This window comes from Calonectris borealis, chromosome 4 (genome assembly GCF_964195595.1).
Source record: "Calonectris borealis chromosome 4, bCalBor7.hap1.2, whole genome shotgun sequence".
NCBI classification, from domain to species: Eukaryota; Metazoa; Chordata; class Aves; order Procellariiformes; family Procellariidae; genus Calonectris; species Calonectris borealis.
The window spans coordinates 64863401-64884641 of NC_134315.1; the positions used below are offsets into that span (position 1 = coordinate 64863401).

General features: G+C 46.2%; 1 protein-coding gene across 5 annotated transcripts in view; it reads left to right on the forward strand.

Annotated features, from left to right (window-relative positions):
* Positions 1 to 6569: 6569 nt before the first annotated feature.
* PRKG2 (protein kinase cGMP-dependent 2) overlaps positions 6570 to 21241 on the forward strand; it is a 37215-nt gene continuing 22543 nt past the window's right edge. For 2 of the 5 annotated variants that reach the window (XM_075149844.1, XM_075149845.1), the window contains exons 1-2: positions 6577 to 6649; positions 6713 to 7088. In XM_075149844.1, coding sequence (XP_075005945.1) covers positions 6577 to 6649; positions 6713 to 7088 — 449 coding nt within the window. Of the gene's footprint in view, positions 7089 to 21241 lie in introns of all 5 variants that reach the window. The other 3 variants (XM_075149843.1, XM_075149842.1, XM_075149841.1) reach the window with 3 other exon arrangements.

Here is a 21241-nt window from a genome sequence, read left to right on the forward strand (position 1 = left end):
CTGCCTGGGAGCAAGGGCTGATCAAGATATAGATGGGGATCCTCCATAGATACTGCTAGTTTTATTCCTTCTGCTTTTAGTAAAGCAGCAGCTTGTTGTAAGGTAGCCCAGCTCTTTGCTCCCGGGGACCAGGCTCCATCATTAGTGTGTTGGTCTCCCAACCCCTCGGCCACTACTGCGACTAGGGACACATTATTTCCCGGAGGAATACGGCGTAAAGCCAATTGGATATAGGAGTTGGTGGTAAGCCCCAAAAATTTTCTAGCATTCTCGTGGTCTAACAATACTGTATCTCCCCCTTCTTCCATAAGTTGTACTAGCCAGTTTTGTGGTTTTTCTCCTGACCTCTGTTTATATTTCTCTAAAAGGTTTTTAACATCCTCAGGGGAATAATTTTTCATCTGGTCTTGTCGGATAAATACACCGGTAGGGTCAGCCACCGCCTTTCATTTTACTATGGGGGCAGCTCGCTTCCCTAACTCTGGTACTGCAGGGGTTGAGGGCACTGCCTCCTCCCCTTCTGTTTCTGTGGAATCATTTTCACTACTTCCCCATATATTTCCATCCCATGTTTCTGGATCCCACCCGGGGTTAGTTACAATCGCCTGGACATGAGGACCACCCTTCTGCTTTCGGGATCCTTTTTTCCTCCATCGGGCTACTCGTACCGCAAAACGGGTAGCAAGATTGGCACATTTTTGCACCAACTCCTCCCGCTGATTTGTTTCACTAAGGAGAGCTTGTTGTTGTACAACTGTAGTTGCTTTAAGCTCCCGCAACTGATTCTTCAGCTGCGTAACTTCTGCCTCTAATTCCTGTGTTAGCCCCCATTATACTTTATAAGCAGATAAGAGGGCTCCCTCCATTCGCCCAGCATGTTTAAGGCGGTCCTTCCTTTTCATATGTGAAGTTTCTATGAACCTTTCCCAATACTTTAAAACCTCCATAGGAGATTCATTGGTCCATGGTTCTGGGCTTACTTTAGTACAGGTTTCCCACTTATCCCAAAGAGTATTCCAAGGTTCCAGGGTCCAACCTGATCACTCAACTGGGGGTGCCTGTGGGGACCCACCTGTCCCTGATCCAGATTTCCAAAAAGTAGCCATACCGGGTAGTCAAAAAAAAATTGACTTTTAGTAGAAATTACAATAATAGTACGCTAATCATGCCTGAGGCAATAGGAACCATCTCACAGCAAACAGACAAAAAATCACAAAAGAAATTCAAGACTCTATCTAGTCTCAAATCTCGGGGCAAAAGGTGTCTCCTACACTACTTAACAAAACACACACAATATTTACACAAAAGAACAAGGACCAGCAGTAGACCTTATCATCAAATATATATTCCTAACTTTTGAACGGCTGCTCATTCACTAAATTACCAGCTGTATAAACCACAATGTAAATTAACAAAGCACGGACAATTCTATACAAAACAACAAAAACTCCATCTAGCAGTGAGCCTTGTTAACAAATTTTAACTCTGCAGATTCATGCAGAAAACTTCCCATTCACCGACCCTCCCGCATCCAAGTGGCGCAACTGACAGATAGCTATATCGACTTCACTATCCACGTCTCACCCAATTGTCTATGTGTCTCCTTCAACACAGGAATCCCATCCTCGTCGCCAATTTATGTTTTGGAGTGGGTTTCGAGGATTCCTTTAGAAGGTGAGCACACATAGACAGACTATAAGGAAGGGGAAAAAAAAAGCAAGCACTTTATTAAATATAATCATGCATTACACTAAGGGTATTTAGCAAAGCGATTGTCTTACCAACCCGAGGCGCAGAAGAAAGATGAACCATCCGTACATTCTTGTATCGTCTTGTGCCACAAACTCAGCCCAGCAGTTAGTAGGTGCCAGCTTTACGTGGGCGTCCCCATGGAGGCAACGGTGACCTCGCTGTACACCGGCCCACTGTTCTTCGGGAAAATCCCGGTATTTATACATTTGCAAAGGAAACGGGTTCCGACACACGTGGCCAGCGGGTGCCGAAACGCGCCTCGATTGGAACATAGGGAGCCTATAGCAAATGAGCTCGCTGATCAGGCGCGCTGCACGAGCCATAGCCATCCCGTCTATTGGTTCGTAGGCCTTGTTCACGCGACATATTACCATAGTCCAACATTTACGTATTAACCTATACTCATGCCAACAGCAAAATGTAACAAAGCAAGCAAAATTATACATTGTAGTTTATATTTCTTCATTATTGCACGTCTCACATCCTTCACGTCCTCCCCTAACATTTTCACAACCTTCCTTATCCTCCTGTATTCAGCATTTTCACACAATAGACAATAAACCGTCTATTTTCTATGCTGACTGTGGTTTTCTTAGCTATCTATTTCTCACCCAGTGTCCATCCACGGACCAAAGTCCCATCTTTTAACCCTTCTGTATACAATCACCATAAAAATATGTGCCAGGAGAGAACAGCCCTTGTGAAACCTGTACTCTACCAAGAGTCAATGTTGAACACAGAGGCAATGCTCCATTCTGGGGCAAGCCATGATGCTCCAGCTTGAGTGAGGACAGACCCTGGGACATGAGAAGGTGCCTTGCAGGAGGGCTGTGCAGTGGTGCCTGGGAGTCAGTTTTAGAGAACAAGGCCTGCAGGATCTCCGCTGCAGCTCAGTTGTGTGCCCGATAGTCACGTCAGGACCTCTCCAAAGGGCAGGGGAAAGCAAGCAGGACGAACACTTGTCAACATGGCCCGAGCTGGGCCCTGCATTTACCTTTCTGCGAAGTGGAATGGGCTGAGGACCGCGGCTTGTCCCTGCGGCTCCGGATCCTGCCCGCCTGGGACGGGGCATCCGCCTCCTTGCCGAGTCTGGCCACCGCACCGGAGGCTCCCCACGCCCTGCAAATCCCTGCCTCTCCCTGGGCGGGGGACAGCCCAGCGCCCCTGCAGCGCCCGCACAGCCGAGGCGGGCGGGCACCGCCGCGGCCGCTCCCCCTCCCGCCCCCTCCGCACCTCCCGGCCGCCCATGACGGGCAGCGAGCGAGGCGGGCAGCGGCGTTTCCGCCCGCCCCGGCTCCGCAGCGAGCGCGGGAGCATCAGTCTATCCCTACCGCCGCCCGGCCCCGTCCTGTTTCGGGTCTCCTGGCCCAGCCAAGCGCGCAGGTGAGGGCAGCCCCGCGGGACCGGGACCGAGGAGGAGGCGCCGGCGTGTGCATGCGGGGACCTGGGGAGGCCGGGACCGCGCCGCGGCGGCCGGGGAGCCTGGAGGAGCTGTGGCCTCCCGGGGGTGACGCCGGGCTCCGGCGGGGCAGGGGTCTTGGCGGTGGTGCTGGCCCGGCAGCACCGGTACCTCGCGGCCCCGGGGTGGACCCGGTTTCTGAGGAGCGCAGCCCGGGCACTCGGCGCCGACTTGCGCTGAATCCCTTGAGCAGCCCGCGTCGGGTGGGCGGGCTGGGGCATCCTCTTCTCTCCCGGTGAGTTTTGATCTGCCGGGTTCCCGGCTGCATCTCTGCCAGTGGCAAACCCCTCGAAGAAGCATGTGAGGTGCCTTGTAGTAAACATAGAGCATGCTCTATTTTTGCTTTTTGTCTCATTACTTGTCAAACCTTGGAGGCATAAAGTTTTAAGCTTTCTGTTAGAATTAACTACTGTAATGCTGAATTACCTGTCAGTCTTTTCTTAATTCCTGCTATATACTTGGCCATGAGTTTGCTGTACTAGTAGCCAATAAAGAGCACCATGTGGAATCAGGGATCTGTCAGATCTGACTGCTTGTCCATTGTACACTGACGATTATTTGTGCATATACAATGGGAAGACAGAGGTTCCTAACGTTTTCACTCTAGTGCAGTTGTTATATTATGAACTTTAATCATAATCTCTTTATACAGTAAACCTGTTCTGTTTCTGGATACAATCTAAATAAGTAGGTTTTTCTGTGCCCTTGGGGCAGTCACCCTGTCCTTTTGTAAAGGTCATTTTAAAATGTCTGTGATATCCTTTTTTTGAAATGCGGTGACTGCCACTGCATTTAATAGCAGAAGCTGCCACCGTGTTGTGTGTGATGACATATTTCCTGTAATCTCCATTGTTACTCTCTATATTGTAACATTTAGTTTAGGTTGGTTCGTGTTTTGTTGTTTTTTAAATATGGTTGCATGCTGAGCTAAGATCTTTGGTTGAGCCATATGCAGTGACACATAGGTCCCTCTTCAGAGTTATTTGATTTGGTACCTTGATGTGCAATTTGTTTAAATTCTCCTGTGCAATACACATTTACCTTTATTTCTGACATATTACCCTGTTACTGAGCTGAAGCACCAGCTGTCAAAATGCATCCAGGAAATTGGGGCAAAAGGAAAATATTATGCAAAGTCACAATAAGCAAGACAGAGTTGAGAAGAAAGACTTATAAGGAAAACTAGATTTGCAATGTAAGCAAGTATTTCAATTCTAACCCATTGAATGCTTGTCAAGTATTTCAATTCTAACCCATTGGCGGCTGCAAACCAGATTAGAATTGCGCATCTGGTAAAAGTATGGTTATACTAGCCAGTAAAATCAAATTGCTGACGCTTCCTAATTTATTTCTTGTTGCCTGATCAGTGTACCTTGTCAGGGGCATGTTCTTACCTGGTTCCAGTGAAATGGTAAAAGAGATCAGCTTAAGCCACATCACTTGGGGTTCAACCTGAAAAAGTTGTACTTCATTCATGAGGCAGACCAACAGCTACTTTGGGCCTACTGATGACTGATCACAACAGCAACATGATTGCCTGGTTAGTGCACCAGTACTTATATAAAACTTACTGAAATAGCTTATTAATGAGGCAAAAATCAGAGTCCAAGTAAACAATTTTCTGTTTCATCTAAGGCAGGTATTTCCTGTGCTGCCTTCTGCAACAGCAGGATATAATTGAACAGGATTCATCAAGAGCCAGAGCAGGGGTTTTGAGAAGAGCTCTATGTGGTGCTAAGGCCTGAACAATACAGCCCTAAGTTCATTCCTTCTCTCTTGGTGGAGGTGTCCTTATCCTTGAACTAAACCAAACTATAACCTGGCACTGTTGTGGCCCACAGATGGGATTTATAGGCAGGCATTGCTCCCCAAGACTAGTTCTGGGGTACAGTGGATTAGTGATTGTTGAACACCAGACTCCCAAAAGCAATGCATTAGTTTTTTCCCCTCATCAACTTGTGCATTTAATATAGTCTGACCTAAACAGCAGGCACTTCTTCCTTGCTCTTCTTAAAACGATACAACAAAATATGCCAAAGATAGTGCCCAGGGAAGAAGGTGGATCACTGCAAATCTACTGAAGGCTGCTAGTTGCAGGAAGTGCTTGGAGCATAGGTGTTCAGACAGGAACAAGCTCTTTTTTTTTCCTGGTCACTTTTCATGAGTAGAGAATGGAAAGAGGTAATTCCCCATAAAAGGTAGTTGTTCCTTGACAGCAGTAGCTGCTATTACACTAACAAATGTGAGCCAGTTTTAAATTATTAAGAGAGCTGCAGAAACAGTGCCAGCTGCCTGCTTTTGGTAGGAGTAAATTAGGTCTAACTCTGCCCTGAATTTGTCATCAGCAAAAGACAGCGAAGTTGGTCAAACTTTTGGAGTCATGTCTGTATGAGGAAGGACAGAGTAAGCTAGGACTTGTCATTCTGGGAAAGAATTCAGGCATACGTTCAGGCAGAGAGGTAGGACAGAAATTTACAAAATAGTATAGAAAAGGTTAATAGAGATAAGCCTTTCTGAAGCTGGCTTTTTCTAACTTTGATGTCCCTGGTTTTGTACTGGAAGAAACAAATAAAAGGAGGTGGTTCTTCAAGAAGCAGACCTGTGCAACTCCTTGCTAGAGTCCTGCCAGGGTCTGCAGATACGAAGTTTACAGGGGTCAGAAGGGAGATGGGACAAGTACTAGGATTAGTGATCCATTGAGGATTAAATAAAGCATATCAGGCTCAGTAAATCTGAAATTTCAGACAGTATTTCAGTAAAGCAGCTTATACACTCATCTTGTTGATACCCTTTCCTGGGCATCTACTTATGGAGACAGTTTACAAGCTAGCCAAACCCCTGTTCTGAGCAGTATGACTGTTCTTTTATGGTTATAACCCTTAAAGTTTTTTTTTTACATTATTATTACCACATATGCTTAATAATCCTTTATGCCAGGCAGGTATGCACCCACTGGTTAAATTAGTCTTGTACTCAATAATTATTCCTCAATGGGCAAGTGACACAACTTTCTTGCTTGTAGAGCACAAGCTTTTTTCCTTCCTGCTGTTTGTTTTGTCTTTGTTAGGCTGATAGGAGCTTACACATCTCTTCTTCAACTCACAAAAAAGAAGTGGTAGCCATCCAATCTTTTGCTTTGTGTCCACCAACCTACCTACCTCTTTTCTTTCGCCTTTACTCCTCTGACTTTCAGGACTGGAAAGGATGAAAGGAATTGACTATGTTTACTATAATTGTATATCTCAAAGTAAGCTCCCAGTTAAATACTAAATTCGTTACTCACCATTCCATGAATTTTTTTTTCTTCTTGTTGGGGAATGAAATAAAACTGCAAATTTATTTTCTCACCTAGGTCTCTGGACAAAATGGGGAATGGATCAGTGAAACCCAAGCATCTGAGGCAGCCAGATAGACATGTAGTAAACCTCTCAGTTGGCTGTACTGGCAACCATAAGTTTTTGAAGAACCCAGGTTTAGGCATCAATGCGATCAATGGGCAAGCTGATGTTCTTTGCAGCAAGGTGCTTGAACTGGAAAAGAAACTGAAGAGAAAAGATCAAGAGTTGCAGGAGGGTCAAACTCGTGTTGCTGAGCTTCAGGAACAGCTGGCTATGCAGACTAAGGTCATAGCAGAACTCACCAAGGAACTTCAGAGCAAATGTATACAGTTGAACAAGCTGCAGGATGTTGTTAGCACTCAAGGAGAGCACTCTCTTCAGCTTCCTCCATTTAAAGTGGCTTCAAGGATTCAAGTCTCTGCCAATAGAAGGATAGGAGCCAAGGAAGGTGTATCTGCAGAGCCGACAACACAGCTGTATGATTTGAACAGGCAAGCTACGTTTTCCTTTGAAAAAGCAAGAATTCAAAAGGATTCCAGGTGAGCTCATTTCAGGGGGATTATATGCTTGTGTTACAAGGATATTACTTTTATCACAATGATATCCTATTCTCATAATAAATCAAGATTAAAGTATCCATCTTTTTAATATAGGCTTTGTCACTGTGTTAGTTAGATGCTAGTTGAGTTTGAGTGTAACTTTAACCAAGAATCATCCATGTCCCACAGACTTCATATGAAGAGTGGTGGGGAGCCTCTGTATTTTAGTTGAGGAGACTTTTTACTGCCAGCTAAGCAGAACCTAAGCCCCTTCTCAGGTCTAGGTCTGTCTACTGCTTGCAGCTTAGGCTATACTCTGGAGCGCTGATGAGTAGAAGGCTGGATGCCTTCACATGGGTTCAGATTCTTATTCCTATAGCATGGATGGCTTGGGAAGGAGCAGGTGGCCCCAGCTCAGCCCTCCCAAATGCAATACGGACACTACTGATTCTGAGCTGTGTACAAAGTTTGTCAGCCCAGTTTCAACTCAATCTGGTGTGAAATATAATGAAATGTTTTGTGTGGTGTGATTATCCTCTTAGCAGCTTCCTCCTGCCCTCCAGCTTCTGACAGTCATGGTGTAGGAACCTGATTTTACTTGTTGCTCTTTGAATCCAATTATACTTCTAGCCTCTGCCAGAGCCAGAAATACCTGTGGTCACAGCTAACCTTGTAGACAGAGGTATCAGACTGGTATCCTTAAACATACCTTAGACCCTCTTTTACCTTGCAATATAGACATAACCTGAGTATCTGTCTTAACGTGGTAGCCAGAATCTATCTGGACTTCAGCCAGCAGCTTAAGTGCCTCAGATTTGAGGGGAGCTTTATTATTCTGTTAAGAATTCATGGCACATTTGAGTCTGTACTGGAGTAGACCTGAGAGTTATCAGACTTGATTTCTCATCCATCATATCCAGCATTGCACATTAGAGGCTGTCTTGTGAACCAGAAAGGCTGCCTGAGTCACCATAAGGAGCCAAAATCTTTGGCTAGCTGTGTTTTTCCAGAGTAAGGGAACTTACTAACATTTTGTCACAAGTACCTGGGCAGTTTAAATAATTGTTTGTTTTAGGAGAGTTCTATTTGTATTTACCTGTCTTCTCCTTGGCATGATCCTTGTACTGCAGTCCACCAGATGGTTTTCTAGGGTGCTTTCAGAGACAGAGTTGTAACAACAGTGAGGAGTGAAGCAAAGAGAAGAGCTAGTTGATTAGCTAAATGCAGCACAGACTTTGCCGTTCAGAACAAAAACAGACATTGCAGCTTAAGTAATCTAAATGTAATGCTGATCATGCAACAGAAACAGAGTTAGAAATTTTCCTTCTTGATTCAGTGTTCTAAAAACATCTTTTTTGTTGTATGCCATCTCCATTTTCTTGTCTTTCTAAAAGATTTAGTGTAACATAACAGCATAAAGGAGCAGTTCTTTTCCTTTTCCCTCCTTTCATCTCTTACAATCTGGTTCAGAGATTGTCATTGTTACTAAGGCTCCCATGGATTCATAACAATTTAGAACACACCATTCCTAAATTTATTCTGATATTTACCCCTCTGTGTCGTGGTTTAACCCCAGCCAGCAACTAAGCACCACACAGCCGCTCGCTTACTCCCCCACAGTGAGATGGGGGAGAAGATCAGAAGAGTAAAAGCAAGAAATGGGTTGAGATAAAGACAGTTTAATAAGTAAAGCAAAAGCCGTGCATGCAAGCAAAGCAAACCAAGGAATTCATTCACTACTTCCCATCGGCAGGCAGGTATTCAGCCATCTCCAGGACAGCAGGGCTCCATCATGCATAACAGTTACTTGGGAAGCCATCACTCCAAATGTACCCCCCTTCCATCTTCTTCCCCCAGCTTTATATGCTGAGCATGACGTCATATGGTGTGGAATAACCCTGTGGTCAGCTGGGGTCAGCTGTCCCAGCTGTATCCCCTCCCAATTTTTTGTGCACCCCCAGCCTACTCACTGGTGGGGTGGGATGAGAAGAAGAAAAGGCCTTGATACTGTGTACGTGTTGCTCAGCAATAACGAAAACATCCCTGTATTATTAACACTGTTTTCAGCACAAATCCAAAACATAGCCCCATACTAGCTACTGCAAAGAAAATTAACTCTATCCCAGCCAAAACCAGCACACTCTGGAAACAACTGACTGCTTAAGTATACACTGCATTGGCAGTAAGAGCACACCATCCTCCCCTCTCCTCCCCACCATTTCCAGCTTTTCTATGATTCTGTACCTTTGTTTTCTTCACTTCAGTACTTGCACATTCTTGAATTTTCATTTAAATTCTTGTCTTCCATGATGGCTGTTAAACTTGGATTTGTCTGCTAATTATTGTCTTTAGAGTAAGTAATTTGAGAGTGAAGTGGAACTCACAATTTGTTTGATTATCTAGTGCTAGGAAGTGTATCAATTTGGCCAGAGCAAAGCATTAGAGAGTTTGCCATGTGTTCTATACAAAAAAAGAAGTTGCTCCTCAGGCTTCGGTGCGAAACTAAGTAAAAACAATTTTGGACGTGCAACCAAATCTTTAACTTTTAATACTAAAATATTAATTTAACGTAAATGTATGAGGTTTAAATAACTAAAGAGCTCATGTAAACATCTTTCATGGGAGTCGGGATTATGACTGAAGAAAAACATATCTTGCAGCAGCCCTGCAGGAGAGGACTTGGGGGTACTGCTGGATGTTAAATTGAACATGAGGCGGCAACGTGCGCTTGCAGCCCAGAAAGCTAGCTGTATCCTGGGCTGCATCAAAAGAAGCATAACCAGCAGGTCGAGGGAGGTGATCCTCCCCCTCTACTCCACTCTCGAGACTCCACCTGGAGTACTGTGGTCAGCTCTGGTGCCCACAGCACAGGAAAGACATGGATCTGTTAGAGTGGGTCCAGAGGAGGGTCACAAAGATGATCAGAGGGCTGGAACACCTCTCCTGTGAAGACAGGCTGAGAGAGTTGGGGTTGTTTGGCCTGGAGAAGAGAAGCCTCCAGGGAGACCTTACTGCAGTCTTTCAATATATAAAGAGGGCTTATAAGAATGACAGAGAAAGACTTTTTACCAAGGCCTGTAGTGACAGGACCAGTGGCAACAGTTTTAAACTGAAAGAGGGTAGGTTAGATTGGATATAAGGAAGAAGCTTTTTTATGGTGAGGGTGGTGAGACGCTGGAACAGGTTGCCCAGAGAAGTTGGAAGTGTTCAAGGTCAGGTTGGATGGGGCTTTGAGCAACCTGATGTAGTAGTGAAAGATGTCCCTGCCCATGGCTGGGGCATTGTATTAGATGATCTTTCAAGGTCCCTTCCAACCGAAATCATTCCATTCCCCCATTCTTTCCTCCATCATCTTACAGTTGATCTCTTGAATAGTAAATCATCAGAGGGGCTAGAATTAAGAAAAAGTGATTCCTAGGGTATCCTAAGTATTCCATAGATCATTGCAGACATTAAAAATTTATTTTCTTAGAATATTAAACTTATCTTCAACTTCATATTTTACCCAGTGTTTTTAAACTTAATTTTCTGCAATTAACCATTTTCCAGCTTTAGCTCGTGGTACGAAATAAAGTGGCAATCTTCCTGTGTTTTACATGTAGGTCTGTCGTGGTTTAACCCCAGCCAGCAAAAATAAACGCCACGCAGCCGCTCGATCACCCCCCCCGGTGGGATGGGGGAGAGAATCGGGAGGGCACAAGTAGGAAAGCTCCCGGGTTGAGATAAAAACAGTTTAATAATTGAAATAAAACTAAGTAGAACAGTAATAATAACAATGAGAACAACAACAATAACAGAATACACAAAGCAGGCAATGCACAACGCAACCGCTCACCGACCGCGTGTCACGAACGGGGGGCGAGCCCCCCCACACACCTGGTTTTTATACTGAGCCTGATGTCCCATGGTATAGAATACCCCATTGGCCAGCTGGGTCCACCACCCTGGCTGTGCTCCCCGCTCCTGGTGCAAGCATCACCCAGCAACAGCCAAAGCATCAGTGGGCCATCAACGCTCCTTTCACACCGAACCCAAAACACAGCACACCCCCCAAGCTACTGGGAAGAAAGTTAACCCTGTCCCAGCCGGAACCAGGACAATATCCACCCCTTATTCTATACCATCTACATCATGCCCAGGTCTCACATTTTCCCATACATTCCAATTAGTCACCGCTACTTTTCCCTGCCTTTTGATATATACACACACAGAGATATCATTCCCTTAGTCCATGGGCCATCCCTCTAAAACGTCCATTGAGTTCATTTAGTCCATGACTTCGGGTTCCACCTGTCATAACAGTCTTGCAGGGCAGGAGAGATGGTGTGTGGTGTTGGGCTCTTGCATGTGGAGGCCAGTTCTGGGCGCTCGTCCGGTTCTATCATCGTTGCACCTTGCTCAGTTTCATCGGAGTTCATCTTACATTAATCTGGGTGATTCTTACTGTAATACTGTTAATATGGCATATGGTAACCATAGAAGTGATGACATACAGTACTATGTAATAACTAACATCGTACAATTCAGTTAATTGGCTATTTTCACCCAAAATTAAATCCCCTTGAGGTACACACCGGACTTCCCCATCCCTTCTCATCACCCACCAAGTGCACCCAGATCCCTGAGCAAAAGCAATCCCACGGATGGGTTTTCCCTTGCCAGAGGCAGGAGCAACCCAGACTGTCTTCCCCAGCATATTTCTCATATGCACGACAGGGACTTTATCCCCCTCTACAGCACGTAAGGGTTTGGATTGGGCAGGGCCAGCTCGAGTGACAGATCCCCTAGTGTTCACTAACCAGGTGGCCTTTGCTAAATGTGTGTCCCAATGCTTCAATGTCCCACCACCCATTGCCCTCAGTGTAGTCTTTAGCAGCCCGTTGTATCATTCAATTTTTCTGGAGGCTGGTGCATGGTAGGGGATGTGATAGACCCACTCAATGCCATGCTCTTTGGCCCAGGTATCTATGAGGGTGTTTCGGAAGTGAGTCCCGTTGTCTGACTCAATTCTTTCTGGGGTGCCATGTCGCCATAGGACTTGTTTTTCAAGGCCCAGGATGGTGTTCTGGGCGGTGGCACGGGGCACAGGATATGTTTCCAGCCATCTTGTGGTTACTTCTACCATGGTGAGCACATAGCGCTTGCCTTGGCGGGTTTGTGGGAGTGTGATATAATCAATCTGCCAAGCCTCCCCATATTTATGCTTCAACCATCGTCCTCCATACCAAAGAGGCTTTACTCGCTTGGCTTGCTTGATTGCAGCGCATGTTTCACATTCATGGATAACCTGTGCAATAGCGTCCATGGTTAAGTCCACCCCTCGATCACGAGCCCATCTATATGTTGCATCTCTCCCTTGGTGGCCTGAAGCGTTATGGGCCCACCGAGCTATAAATAATTCACCTTTATGTTGCCAGTCCAGATCTACCTGAGCTACTTCGATCTTGGCAGCCTGATCCACCTGCTGGTTGTTTTGGTGCTCTTCACTGGCCCGACTCTTGGGTACGTGAGCATCTACGTGACGTACTTTTACAGTCAGGTTCTCTACCGGGGCAGCAATATCTTGCCACAACGCGGCAGCCCAGATGGGTTTACCTCTGCGCTGCCAGTTGTTCTGCTTCCACTGCTGCAACCACCCCCACAGGGCATTTGCCACCATCCATGAGTCAGTATAGAGATAAAGTACTGGCCATTTTTCTCATTCAATATCTAAAGCCAGCTGGATGGCTTTCACCTCTGCAAACTGACTCGATTCACCTTCTCCTTCAGCAGTTTCTGCAACTTGGCGTATAGGACTCCATACCGCAGCCTTCCATCTCCGATGCTTTCCCTCAAGGCAACAGCACCCATCAGTGAACAGGGCATATTGCTTCTCGTTTTCTGGCAGTTTGTTATATGGTGGGGCCTCTTCAGCACGCGTCACCTCCTCTGGGGATATTCTGAAATCTTTGCCTTCTGGCCAGTTCGTGATCATCTCCAAGATTCCTGGGCGACTGGGGTTTCCTATTTGGGCCCGTTGTGTGATCAGTGCAACCCACTTACTCCACGTAGCATCGGTTGCATGATGTGTAGAGGGGACCCTCCCTTTGAACATCCAGCCCAGCACCGGCAGTCGAGGTGCCAGGAGGAGCTGTGCTTCAGTACCAACCACTTCCGAAGCAGCTTGAACCCCTTCATATGCTGCCAATATCTCCTTCTCAGTTGGAGTGTAGCGGGCCTCGGATCCTCTGTATCCCCAACTCCAGAACCCCAGGGGTCGAACTCGAGTCTCCCCTGGTGCTTTCTGCCAGAGGCTCCAGGTAGGGCCATTCTCCCCGGCTGTGGTGTAGAGCACATTCTTTACATCCTGTCCTGCCCAGACTGGCCCAAGGGCTACTGCATGAACTATCTCCTGTTTAATTTGTTCAAAGGCTTGTCGTTGCTCAGGGCTCCATTTGAAGTCGTTCTTCTTCCTGGTCACGTGATAGAGAGGGCTTACGATTTGACTGTAATTTGGAATATGCATTCTCCAAAAACCCACAACGCCTAAGAAAGCTTGTGTTTCCTTTTTGCTAGTTGGTGGAGACATGGCTGTTATTTTATTGATCACATCCATTGGGATCTGACGACGTCCATCTTGCCATTTTATTCCTAAAAACTGGATGTCCTGTGTAGGTCCCTTGACCTTACTTTGTTTTATGGCAAAGCCGGCCTTCAGAAGGATTTGGACTATTCTTTCCCCTTTCTCAGAAACTTCTTCTGCTGTGCTGCCTCACATGATGATGTCATCAATGTATTGCAGGTGTTCCGGAGCCTCACTCTGTTCCAGTGCGGTGTGGATCAGTCCATGGCAAATGGTAGGGCTGTGTTTCCACCCCTGGGGCAGTCGGTCAAGGGGTACTGGACGCCCCTCCAAGTGAAAGCAAACTGTGGCCTGCACTCTGCTGCCAAAGGGATTGAGAAGAACGCATTAGCGATATCAGTTGTGGCGTACCACTTGGCTGCCTTTGACTCCAGTTCGTGTTGAAGTTCCAGCATGTCTGGCACAGTAGCACTCAATGGCGGCGTGACTTCGTTCAGGCCACTAACAGTCTACTGTTAGTCTCCACTCTCCATTAGACTTTCGCACTGGCCATATGGGACTGTTAAAGGGTGAGCGAGTCTTGCTGATCACTCCTTGGCTCTCCAGTCGACGAATCAGCTCATGGATGGGAATCAGGGAGTTTCAGCTGGTGCGATATTGCAGCTGGTGCACTGTTGTGGTGGCAATTGGTACCTGTTGTTCTTGGACCTTCAACAACGCCACAACAGAAGGATCTTCCGAGAGACCAGGCAAGGTAGTCAGCTGTTTAATTTCCTCCATCTCCAGGGCAGCTACACCAAAAGCCCACTGGTACCCTTTTGGGTCCTTAAAATACCCTCTCCTGAGGTAGTCTATGCCAAGGACGCACGGAGCCTCTGGGCCAGTCACAATGGGGTGCTTCTGCCACTCATTCCCGGTTAGGCTCACTTCGGCCTCCAACACAGTTAACTCTTGGGATCCCCCTGTTACTCCAGAAATACAAATGGGTTCTGCCCCTCTATAGCTTGATGGCATCAGGGTACACTGTGCACCGGTGTCTACGAGAGCCTTATACTCCTGTGGGTCCGATGTGCCAGGCCATCGAATCCACACAGTCCAGTAAACCCGGTTGTCCCTTTCCTCCACCTGGCTGGAGGCAGGGCCCCTCTAGTCCTGGTCATCGTATTCGCTACCCACTTCTTGTACCTACGAATCAGAAGTGCCTTTATTAAGGTGGGAAGTGGAATCAGCCCTTCTGCTCTGTCTGAGGAACTGCTCACTGGAGACTGGAGCAGCAGTTTTCCTGGAAGAACCCCCTTTTGTGGATGTTTTTCCCTGCAACTCATGTACCCGTGCTTGTAGGACTGAGGTATGTTTTCCATCCCACTTCCTCATGTCCTCTCCGTGGTCACGCAGGTAAAACCACAGGGTGCCCTGGGGTGTGTACCCACGATGTCTCCTCTCTTGAGCAGAGGGACGCTTACTCCTAATGGCTGAGACACTGGCCCATGCAGGTGGGAAGCAGGACACATCCTCTTTGAGTTGCTGGACTTCCCAAGACAGTTTCTCCACAGCAGAGACGCAGGCCCGTAGGGAGGAAGAGAGACTTTCTTCATATTGCCGCAGTTGGCCAGCCAATTCATCCACCGTTTGTTCCTCTCCATCTTTCCAGGTCATTACCGCCAATGAGTTTGCATGTGACGCTGGTGCGCTCCCTACAAACTTCCGCCACATGGGTCGGGTTCATTTGACTTCATCTGGATCTTTGGGTAACTGCTTGTTGTTCAGGTCATCATAAATCACTTCCAGCACGGCTAATTCCCCCAGGTACTGGCTACCTCTCTCCATGGTGGTCCACTTGCCTGGGTGGCAGATAACATCTTCCTTGAAGGGATACCTTTCCTTCACGCCTGACAGCAGTCGCCTCCAGAGGCTGAGGACTTGTGCCCCTTGTCCAATCGCTTTGTCAATGGCCCCTTCCCTAGAAAGGGATCCCAGCTGCTTGGCTTCCCTACCCTCTAATTCCAGGCTACCCGTTATCCCAGCATCGGAGCAGCCAGGTGACAATGTGCTCACCTGGACGACGGCTGAAGTCTTTTCGCATATCTCACAGCTCACCCAGAGATAGGGATCGGGTGGTCACCATCTCATTTACGGGTTCTGCCTCCTCCTCCTCCTGTTCTCGTGATGGCCCTGGTTCATCTTCATCCCTTACTAGACGAGCTGATTTTCTTGTGCGTTTTCTTTTTTGTATAGGGGCGACTGATACCGGCACGGGTTGGTTCTCGGTCACAGGGGGCAGAGTAGCTGCCGTGCCTGCCGTGGGGGGTGGGGGAGCCACAGGGCCTGTTGCTTTGTCATCAGCTGCAGAGACGTTTCCTCCCCCTTGGGGGTTCTGAGTGGTGTTGAACAGGGCTCGGTAGGCATGGGCCAGGCCCCAGCACATTGCAGTGATTTGTGTCTCCCTAGAATGGCCAGGGTGACAGCATACTTCTTCCAAATATTCTACTGATTTTTCAGGATTCTGTGCTTGCTCAGGGGTGAAGTTCCAAAACACTGGAGGTGCCCACCGTCCTAAGCATTTGCCCATGCTATCCCACTCGCCCTGCCACTGATAACTATCCAGCCTTGGGGCAAATCTCTGGATAACATTCTTAAATGGGTGGGATGGGGGAGAGAATCGGGAGGGCACAAGTAGGAAAACTCCTGGGTTGATATAAAAACAGTTTAATAATTGAGATAAAACAAAGTAGAACAGTAATAATAACAATGAGAACAACAACAATAACAGAATACACAAAGCAGGCAATGCACAACAGAACCGCCGACCACGGGTCACGAACCGGGGGGGGAGGGGAGCGAGCCCCCCCCCTCCTGGTTTTTATACTGAGCCTGATGTCCCATGGTATAGAATACCCCATTGGCCAGCTGGGTCCACCACCCCGGCTGTGCTCCTCCTTCCCCGTGCAAGCATCACCCAGCAACAGCCAAAGCATCAATGGGCCATCAACGCTTCTTTCACACCGAACCCAAAACACAGCACACCCCCAAGCTACTGGGAAGAAAGTTAACCCTGTCCCAGCCGGAACCAAGACATGCTGGAAGTGCAAACATTTGGTTTCCTTACCTGGGCTGTAAATACTGTAGTAGTCAAATTAAGACAGTTGGCATGTAAGGACAAAGTCTAACCTTCACTGTGTACAGAATTCTGTCCACTGTAATTAAAAAATACTGATCCTTTAGCCTAACAGTGTCTATAGAAGTGTTCAGAGTTGCTGATAGAAGTAGCTGCCTCCCCTTTACAGAGAGAGGACTTAATGCAGTCCCACTTCCGCATAAGACAATTGTACAGTGTTGCTACGCAGTTGTGAAAGGAGCTATTTCAGAAGGAAGGGAAGCTCTATGCTATGTTCTTGAATTTGCATTGAGTCCAGAGTGTTACCAGTCCCTTTTAGAAACATTTGTAAAACAAATGGCACAATTTCATGCTATTCCTTTAGCAGGGTTTTAAGTGCCATACTTTTTCCTGGAGTATCTAAGCATGAACGATTTTACTGAAAGTTTTAGAAGTTTTCAATGGTTCTTTATCTATCCCATATGAGTGGTTGTTTTCTCATGTATATATTTTGTCTCTTGAGCTAGTTGGATAAATCTATCTCGGTTTCCAAAAATATGAGTTTTTCCTTAATGGGAGTTTGAGCATTGAAAATTTTACTAAAGCCTGAAGATTTTAGAGTTTGAGCATAGTATATGAAAGCAGATCTCTCAAACAAGTCTTTCAAATGGAAATATTTTTATCTCTTATCCTTTGCGGTGTTAAGAATCTAGGTGTCTCAGTATCTGCAGGACTTGGTTCTCTGTTTTTCTGTGTCCTTCCAGAGCATGCTATCACCGTCAGCACCATTTAAGCTGCCTATATCAAGTCCCTTCCCATTATGGGCTCAGGATCATGACCCTGTTCTGTTATCAGCTGTTATTGGTTGGGGAAGAACTATCTTGACACTTGACATTGATGTCTTTTACCAGTCAATGTCAGCAGAAATAACCAATAACCAAAAATCTCTCATTAGTAGCAGAAAGGTATATTAAGAGAAAGTATTGCTCTGCAAAGTATATGTTGTTCTCTTCTACCTGTGAGATGATGTCTATCTTATGGTGGGAGTAAAATTCCCAATCCTGTTCACAAAAAGCCTTTCTTTGAGTGTCAAGTGCTGTTCCTAGGGGTTGACTGGGAATATCTTGAAAGGGACAGAGGGAACATTTCCACAAGGGCTAACAGCAGGGAGGGGAACAAAGCCTGGAGAAGGATGCTATGGCAAATCTGGCCCTGGGCGATGAAGAAAAGTCCTACTAGCAGTGGGACCAAGAAATACCTCAACACCAGAACAGTTGCGTGGAGCTGTGCACCCCCTTTTTAGCCTTTTAGTAGTATTCATCAGGATAGTGACTGGCGTGAGTATGGGATTAAATGTCTTCTATCCTTTCAGGACATCTAGTTATTTCCAGCATGTCCTGGTTTCGGCTGGGATAGGGTTAAATTTCTTCCTAGTGCTGTGTTTTGGATTTAGTATGAGGAGAATGTTGATAACACACTGATGTTTTCAGTTGTTGCTAAGTGCCCTCCTAGTCCAAGGACAGCTCCCGTGCCTACTGACTGAGCTAGGTACACAAGATGGGAGGGAACATAATCAGGACAGCCAGCCCAGCTGGCTAATGGGGTATTCCATACCATGTGACGTCATGCTCAGTATATGAATGGTAGACGTGATCCAGGAAGTACCGATCGCTACTTGGTTATCAGTCAGCGCGGGTGGTGAGCAATTGCATTGTGCATCACTCATTTTGTATATTTTATCATTATTATTTTCCCTTTTTCTGTTCTATTAAACTGTCTTTATCTCAACCCACGCGTTTTTCTCACTCTTACCCTTCCGATTCTCTCCCTGTCCTGCGGGGGGGGGGGGGGGGGGGGGGGAGTGAGCGGATGCATGGTATTTGGCTGCCTGCCAGGTTAAACCACAACACAGTTCTCAAAAGTGGGGCAGGTATAGGAGAAGCTGAAGAAAACAATGGAGAGAAAACCGTGCTGGATGCCCATGAAATGAGCAAGCAACTGATTCAAGAACCTGAGCTATGGTTATAACACTTATGTGCCCTTCGCTCTGTGGCCAGCTGTACTTTCTGAAAACAGCATAGTCTCCTATTCTGTAGTTCTGGAAGCTTTAGTACTCATTTTAAGTATCAGTTTATGAGCCATTACGGTATTTTATTGCAGAATTGTATGCAAGATGCAGGCCAGGGTGAATTAAATAAGCAAGGTTGTTTTTAGTAGAGATTATATTCTAATAACCCTATTGCTTTCAGCAGAAACTAAGTTATGATCTCTATTTCTAAACACAATCCTCACCATAGCTACCTGATTTTATTTTTCTTGCCTCATCTCATTACCTTTACTTATTTCCAGTCATTATATGGCTAGTAACATTGTAGGTCTACTTACTTCCTTAACTGATTGTTCATTCCTGGATTTTCCTCAGGAGATTTTCCCACATAACCTAGTTTTGATGATAACCTTGCATTGTTTTATGAATACAAGCAAGAGTGGGCCTTAAATGCCTCAGAAAGTTGTTAGGGTGTTGTCGTGGTTTAACCTCAGCCGGCAGCTAAGCACCACACAGCCACTCGCTCACTCCCCTGCAGTGAGATGGGGGAGAATCAGAAGGGTCAAAGCAAGAAAACTCCTGGGTTGAGGTAAAGACAGTTTAATAAGTAAAGCAAAAGCCGTGCATGCAAGCAAAGCAAACCAAGGAATTCATTCACTACTTCCCATCGGCAGGCAGGTATTCAGCCATCTCCAGGACAGCAGGGCTCCATCATGCATAACAGTTACTTGGGAAGCCATCACTCCAAATGTACCCCTCTTCCATCTTCTTCCCCCAGCTTTATATGCTGAGCATGACGTCATATGGTGTGGAATAACCCTGTGGTCAGTTGGGGTCAGCTGTCCCAGCTGTATCCCCTCCCGATTTCTTGTGCACCCCCAGCCTACTCACTGGTGGGGTGGGGTGAGAAGAAAAGGCCTTGATACTGTGTAAGCGTTGCTCAGCAATAACGAAAACATCCCTGTATTATTAACACTGTTTTCAGCACAAATCCAAAACATAGCCCCATACTAGCTACTGCAAAGAAAATTAACCCTATCCCAGCCAAAACCAGCACAGGTGTTTATTTTGTTATGCAGTTTCCTTACACATGCACATTAGGAACATAGGGACTTAAAGGCAGAATTTATCTTTCACTTCAGCAATAAAGGAAAACCACTCAGTAGGTCCATAAAAGCTCCATCAGTGCAGCAGCAGTTGTTTAATTGCATTCATTTCTGGCTTGGGTTCAAGGCACTGCTTTATAAGAAGCCCTTGCCCCAGAACATACACAAGTCAATCAGAACTCATAGATTGCCCAGTATGTACATACAGCCAGCTTTGTCTTGGTTGGTTAGTCATTATTAGTGGATTCATCCACTGTTGATTTTTCCACATTTTCTTCTTCTTAAAATCCAGCCACTGGGCTCTGCCACCAGCAGCTCAAATAGACTATTCTTGTCTTTACAACTCACCCATTTATATGTATTTACTAGTGCAGGAAATGATGCAAAAGGTCCCCATCTCAGGGAGCAGCAAGAACAGGGTTGCTCCACAAGAGTAAGTGAACAGGGGGTGACTACAGCACAGACAATCCCCTCACTAACCAGGGCACCATACCACAAGGTCTGCACAGGGTAGGCAGAGCAGGGTGGTGATAACAGGGTCCACCAGGAGTCCCACAGAAGAAGAGATCAATCAGATGCAAGCTTTAACCAAGAGACAGAAACAAAGTACTTACAATATTGGGCCAATACCCATCCAGAAGACAAAACCAAAATTAATTATTTCTGTAACATAGCTCAGGCAAGAATTGAATGCCCAGACCTGAGCTTAAATAGTGTATGCAGGCCAATGGGCAGAGGATGCATGGGTGGTGGTCCCAGCTGAGGCTGATCAGTGTAGTTAAGGCCTATTACTGCCCTCAGGGCCCTGACAGGCTAGTCCTTGATCACTGATGTGCCTACTTTACCTGCTTTTTGTTTGACTTTTACGGATACCCTGAAGCTTTTCCAAAGACTTTAAACAAAACAACTCAGAATGGCTGTAGTTTGCTATAGCATCACCAAAGTGCAATATAATATAAGTTTATTTCCCTGAACGCTGAATTTCAGAAAGCAAAGAGGTCAGCATTAAGGGCTGCATACCTATATCTGCAAGCTCTTGTGTCATATTTTTACTTCTGATTATACCCTAAAAATTCCTAAAAGCAGTAGAGGAAGGGGCCTGCTTTGGGAAGATTCTTTCATATCTGTTCATTCTTAAGGAGACAGAGTATATTTGGTATCCCACATGAGCAGACTACTACAGGATTTTTACTCAGGTAGGAGCATTTATGCTGTTTGTTGTAATCTGTGCAAAGGAAGTGGGCACAGCACAGGTAGGAAGAGTTTTGCAGGGAGGTGGATGGAGGGCAAAGGGCAGTGCAGAAGGGGATCAGCACTAACCCTCCACCTCCACACACACCTCTC